The 5,691-nt window shown below is 57.8% G+C and overlaps 1 protein-coding gene across 1 annotated transcript; it reads right to left on the bottom strand.

Moving 5' to 3' along the window:
* Window positions 1-513: 513 nt before the first annotated feature.
* SMIM32 (small integral membrane protein 32) lies at window positions 514-5,192 on the bottom strand. The gene has a single exon (XM_085014639.1). The coding sequence runs from the start codon at window positions 4,580-4,582 to the stop codon at window positions 4,271-4,273; it is 312 nt and encodes a 103-aa protein (XP_084870765.1). The 5' UTR covers window positions 4,583-5,192; the 3' UTR covers window positions 514-4,270.
* Window positions 5,193-5,691: the final 499 nt, after the last annotated feature.

Below are 5,691 nucleotides of genomic sequence, written 5' to 3' on the forward strand. Positions count from 1 at the left end.
GACATCACAGAGCTTATGTGTTAGTAGAGAGAGACATGAGGCCACCACTTGAGCTGTTATTTAATAGTTGGGAGAAGGGAGCTGAGCAGGGCCAATGAATAATTGTAACTGATCTTCTCTGAGAACTCAGGCAAATATCTGCTTGGAGGAAGAGGTATTGAAACCTGAAGCATGAGAAGGCATTAGCCAGGTGCAGGGGGAAGACAAGAGCTTAGGCAGAGAAGCTTTCGGGACCAAAAGGCCCCGGTGTCTACAGCCTGGAGTACAAAAGGCATGTGAGGCTGGAGAGGCTGGTAGGGGCCCGAGCATGCTGCCTCCTGTAGGCCAAGGTTAGGGTTTTGTTCTACAGCATGAGAGCAAGGAGATGCTCCAGGAGTGTAAGCTGGGGCTGGAAGCAGATACTGGGATCCGATGTGTGCTTTGCTTGGAAAGAGACAGAAGTGGGTGTTGGGCTTTGACTTTGGGTGGTGATGTGGAGATGAGGGGGCATCCAGTGGAGTGGTGTCTGGGAGGTGATGGATTGCATACCAGAGGGTAAACAAGAGTTTGGTGTCCGGAATGACCACCGTGAACTCTTTTTTTGTTTGTTTTTTTGTCTTTTTGCCTTTTCTCGAGCCGCTCCCTCGGCATATGGAGGTTCCCAGGCTAGTGGTCGAATCGGAGCTGTAGCTGCTGGCCTACGCCAGAGCCACAGCAACTCGGGATCCGGGCCTCGTCTGCAACCTGCACCACAGCTCGCGGCAATGCCGGATCCTTAACCCACTGAGCAAGACCAGGGATCAAACCTGCAACCTCATGGTTCCTAGTCGGATTCGTTAACCACTGCGCCGAAATGGGAGCTCCCCACCATGAGCTTTACTTGGGGCAACCAGATGATGCTGCAGTTAACTGAGATGGAGAATGCTGGAGGAAGGAGGATCTTATTTACTTGGCAAAGTGATGCGTTTTAGTCACTGGGGGAGAGCACTTACTGTTTGAGCTGCTGCATACGCTTCTGAAATAGCCATCTTGGTTAATAATGATGACAGCTCACATCCCAAGCACTCACTCCCTGGCAAACATGAGCTGAACACTGTACCTACAGTGTCTCCCACAGTGTTGAAAACCCCATGAGGCAGGGCCTGTTATTATCCCAAATATTTCACAGATGAGGAAGCAGGTTTTCAGAAATCCAGAAGTAGGACCCAGACACCAAGTGGGGGGCCAAGATCAGGTTCCCTGGCTCCAGGGCTCCGGCTCTTGGTCACTGAATTATGTTCTCTCTCCCTTGTTCCTGGCATCTACAACCCCCTTCCCTAATTCTCCCCCTACCCATCCCCCTCCCTTGCATTAAAAGTGTGTTCTCAGCCCTCTTGTCTGCTCCCAGAGCAGCTAAACACCCATGTCAAGGTGGCTCTCAGCCCTCTCTTTAGCCTGCCGTGCCCAGCCTGTCAAAGGTAGCTCCAAGCATCATGGGCTTGGTGGGAGGACAAAGGGCAGGCAGATGTGTGTGTATGTAGACTGCCCTTCCTGATACCCACCACAGTGTGCAGTTACCAGACTCTAGTCCACTTACCCACATACCCGCAGAAGACAGACATGAACTTGGCCAAATCCCTGCTTCCCGGGGGAGAATCCAAGACCAGGTCCCACATGACAAAGGAGCTAACACTGCTCATCAAGTCTAACACTAGCCACAGTCCTGGTAAAAAGCAGAACTTGAATCCATTTCCTCTCCCCCTGCTTTGGTTTCTAGATTCCAACTCTACACAGCCCAGTTACCTAGGAATTTCTTCCAGAAGTATTTGCTCATTTGAAGTGGCTTTCACCTTGAGCTAAACCCACTGCAACCGTACAGAAGCATCAGAAAGATGCTTTCCAAGTTGTCTTCATCTTAGCATTTTTTTTTAACTTTAACCTCTTGATGCCTTGGGCCAGCATTTTATTACAGGGTCCCAAGGGCTTCCTGGACCACTCTGGCTTCAGCTGGTTCTGGCCTGGGAACCGCTGGGCCAGTCATGCTCTGATATTTTCCCCTTGCATTTGTTTGTGGTCCTGGTAGACCGGGAGCCGTGGGGAAAGCGTGTCCTGTCTGTGGGTCAGCCTCTTCCTGCGGCAGTGCTGCCTCAAGCCCAAGGCTCGGTGACGACAGCAGCCAACGTCTGGATGCCAGCATGTTACACTGGTTACGTCATTTGACATTCAACCTGTAGAGCTAGGTGATCGAATACCCATTTCACAGGTAAGGAAACACGCTAAGATAGAGTAAGGAATTTACACAGGGCCGATCAGCCAGTGTGCAGTAGAGCTGGCATTTAAATCCAGACAGGCTCCAGAGCTTGTGCTTCTGAGCACTCTGCATGCTGCCCTGAGATGTGGCCCCTGGGAGATGTGGAGGAGGACGTGCTGCTGCTGCAGTAGTCTCCTGCCCCTCACGGCTCCCCGATGAGGGCTGAAGGGTCCCCTCTCTCAGCCGTGTTGGTTTAACATTTATTCCATTTCATCTTCTCTGCACCCAAGGGTCACACAGATTAGCTGAGTTACCATTACAAAAGGCCAGAAGGATCTGGCTGCATTTCCCCAAACCAGAGTGTTCTGTGAGCACGTCACAGAACTAGCTCCATTAGGGCTCAGCTGTGCTAGCTCTCTATGACATGGCTAATGGAGCCCAAGATGAAACTCTGCTGCATCACAGGACGGGAGGGAGTCCTGGGCACTGGCTGGGAGGAGAAGTGACGGTGGGGAGCCCTGGCCGAGACTGGGGCCCTGGCAAGTCTTTTCCCAGCCTCAGCTTTGGTCCCTAGGTCAGCCCTCACAAAAAGTTCGCACAGTTGTGTCCCCTGTATCCATTTTGCCAGACAAGTCTTCAGATCCTCAAAACCTGAGCGACCCCTCAATGGTTTAGAAGTTCTGGATTGGATAATCTACCAAATCTCCTTTTAGTCAAACATTTGCTGGTAGCCTCATGGACCACGTGATTCCTATTTTAAACCGCCATAAAGAAGACTCCCTAGACTTAGGTTCACTTTGAAAAGGGTCAAGGTTATCACAGTTCTTTCTGTTCCCTCTCAGGTGCTTTGAAATCGGCTCCTCTTGGTTGGGCCTATTCATCCATTGCTTTGCTGGCTCTTCAGAGCAGGGCCTCCCACCCAATTGGGGAAGAAGTGCTGAGCAGCTGCCCCTGTCCCCTGACCCTTAGGCCTTTTACCAGATGGTGTCACCAGGTGGTTCTGGTTCAGAAGTGACTTTTGATAGGGTTCAGGCCCAGAGAGGCTCTGAGAGCAATGGAATGGATGCCAGGTGGGAAGAACTGTGAGGCGGGGAAGGTCTCGGTGGAGCCCTGCCTGTAACAGGGGATGTTATTTCAGCACATGAGGCAGCAATTCCTCTTTGAAACCCACTCTGAAAACACTTGCCAGAGCAAGTAACTGACCCCAGAGAAAGCTCGAGCTAGAGAGCAAGTATCATTAAAACTGACTTGGGTCGCAGGGAGGTGGGAGGTGGGAGGTCCGGCGCTGGTGTCAGCCTGCTCTGGCTCGCCCTGCCCTTATCCCCGCTTCCCCAGCGGCGCAACCAATGACCAGAGCGGCCTCAGCACTGGATCTAATTCGGTGAGGTTTTATTGTAGAAATACGGCCCCTGGAGATGTATGTAGGACGCGGATCTTTGACCACAGGCTGCTGCAAGTGGGACGCTGTGCCTCTAGAACTGCTTCCCCTCCGCGCTTGCGGGCAGGGAAAACCGGGTCCTCGGACCCTGGCGGGACCCAGTGAACCTCCGCGTCCCCTCACTTCCCCCGGGGATGCAGCCCCCAAGGGCCATCATTCCCAAGTCTGGATGAGTTCACGCTCGGAACCTAGTGGGACCCTTGGTGCCAAAGAAGGGGACGGCGGTAGCAGCCGCGGAAAGACTGCCACAGGGCCAGGGAGTCTCGCGGCGCCTGCCCCTTGAATGTACGAAGTAGGGAAGTAGGCAGGCGGCGAGGAGGGCTCCCGCGTCCGGGCAGGCGCGCCGAATTGCGGAAAGGCACCCGGCGGACCCGCTGTCCAGGAAAAAGAGGCTCTGCCAGGGGAGCAAAACGTTGATTCCCCGGGGCCACGAGGGTCCGGATCCTCTGCAGCGTCCTAACGCCTCCGATTCCCTTGATGTCCCGGCTGCAGCTCGAGGTTGGAAGGGTTGTTGGGGTCAGGGCACAGTGTTCCCAGGGGAGTCAGGAGCGCCCTGCAGGGTTCATACCGACTGCTGGTGGCGAGACCGGGACCGGCACCCGCCGGACTGGCTGGCCCCGCCGCTACACCGGCCGCATCTTCCAGGGCGCGCGGGCGTCCCGCAGCGAGCGGTCGTGGGGCATCGCAGCGAAGGCCGAGTGGCGCAGCTGGCAGCCGATGAAGAGGACGACAAGCGCCACGGAGAGCAGCAGCAGGAAGAAGAGCAGCAGGTAGGTGGGCAGGTCGGGCTTGGCGGCCGCGCCGTCCCGCATCCCGCGCGCGGTGGCCAGCTCCAGCGGCAAAGCTCCCTCCGCCTTGACCGTGGCTGCCAGAGCCAGCGCACCGCCTACCGCCGCCTCCGGGCCGCCCGTGGCGTTGAACACGTCGCCGTACATGGCCCGCGGGGCCGCCGACCCCGGCCCGGCCACCTCACTTCGCCTCGCGCCTCTCGGCGCCTCCCGGTGCCTCCATGCCGCGCCCCCCGCCCCACCGCCCCGCTGCGCAGGACTGACCCCGATCCCCGGTGCCTGCGGGGCCGCGGAGCCCCCGGACCGCCGCTGCTCCCTCGCTGCCGCGCTCAGCTGCCCTCCCCGCGGCTCAGAGCTGGACGGCTAGGCACCCAAGACCTCCGTGCTTTCCAGGTTTCTCGTCTTCGCCACGCGCGGTTCCGAATGAGCGACCCGGGTTACGGCCGCCCTCTCAACTCAGACGCCGGCTCCGATGAGCCCCGGAGCGCCCCTGGGCTGCGGCGGCGGCGAGAGGTGAGTGGCCAGTGCGGCCGAGGCTGGGGTCCTTGCAGGACGCCGAATGCAACGAGGGCTCAGGCAGGAAGTCCTCCGCGTCCTCCCGCGCCACCGCTGCCGCCGCGTCTCGGAGCAGTTCTGCAGCCGGAGTCCCTGTCGAGATGCCCAGTGCGCGCCGAGCCTTGTCCCCGCTGGCACCAGCTGCTGCGCTCCTGTCTTGAGCAGGAGACTGAGCTCTGAAGTGGCCCGGTGCGCTCAGGTCGCGGGCGGGGGGGCGGGACTGGCGGCTCGGTCCCCGGAGCCGCTGCGAACCAATGAGAGCGAGAGAGAGGATAGGGCTGGGCCTGCCCTGGCCGGCCCCACATCACTCAGGGACAGGGACACACAGAGAGGGAGGGAGAAAACACAGGGTCACGGAAAGACAGACGGTACCGAGACGACTACAGACACATGCAACACAGAGACTGTATGGATTCAGCAAACCGATTTCAAACAGAAAACCGATTCAGAGAGCAGGCTCAGCAGGCCATGGGTACCTGCTTTCCATTTTCTCCTGGATCCCTCTCTCCAGGCACAGCCCTGTTGGCTCCGAGCCCCAAGGCTGGGTAGCTCACTGAGGGCACTGGGGTCCAGCAGAGGCCCCGGGGGGCAGGGCCAGAGGGCTCGCAGACAAACTGGGACTGCTTCCATGGGCCCCAGCTTCTCTCTCCCCGAGGGAACGTGGGCTCCCCCCATTAAGGGCTCACTTGCTCAGAGACCCT

The sequence above is a fragment of the Sus scrofa genome, chromosome 2 (genome assembly GCF_054392235.1).
Source record: "Sus scrofa isolate SSC_HxYL_T2T_F1_AM1 chromosome 2, Sscrofa_HxYL_maternal_Yorkshire_Landrace_v2.0, whole genome shotgun sequence".
In the NCBI taxonomy this organism is placed as follows: Eukaryota; Metazoa; Chordata; class Mammalia; order Artiodactyla; family Suidae; genus Sus; species Sus scrofa.

What these genes read in the sequence shown, in the direction of transcription:
- SMIM32 (XM_085014639.1), bottom strand. Translation starts at nt 4,582, where the DNA reads ATGTACGGCGACGTGTTCAACGCCACGGGCGGCCCGGAGGCGGCGGTA.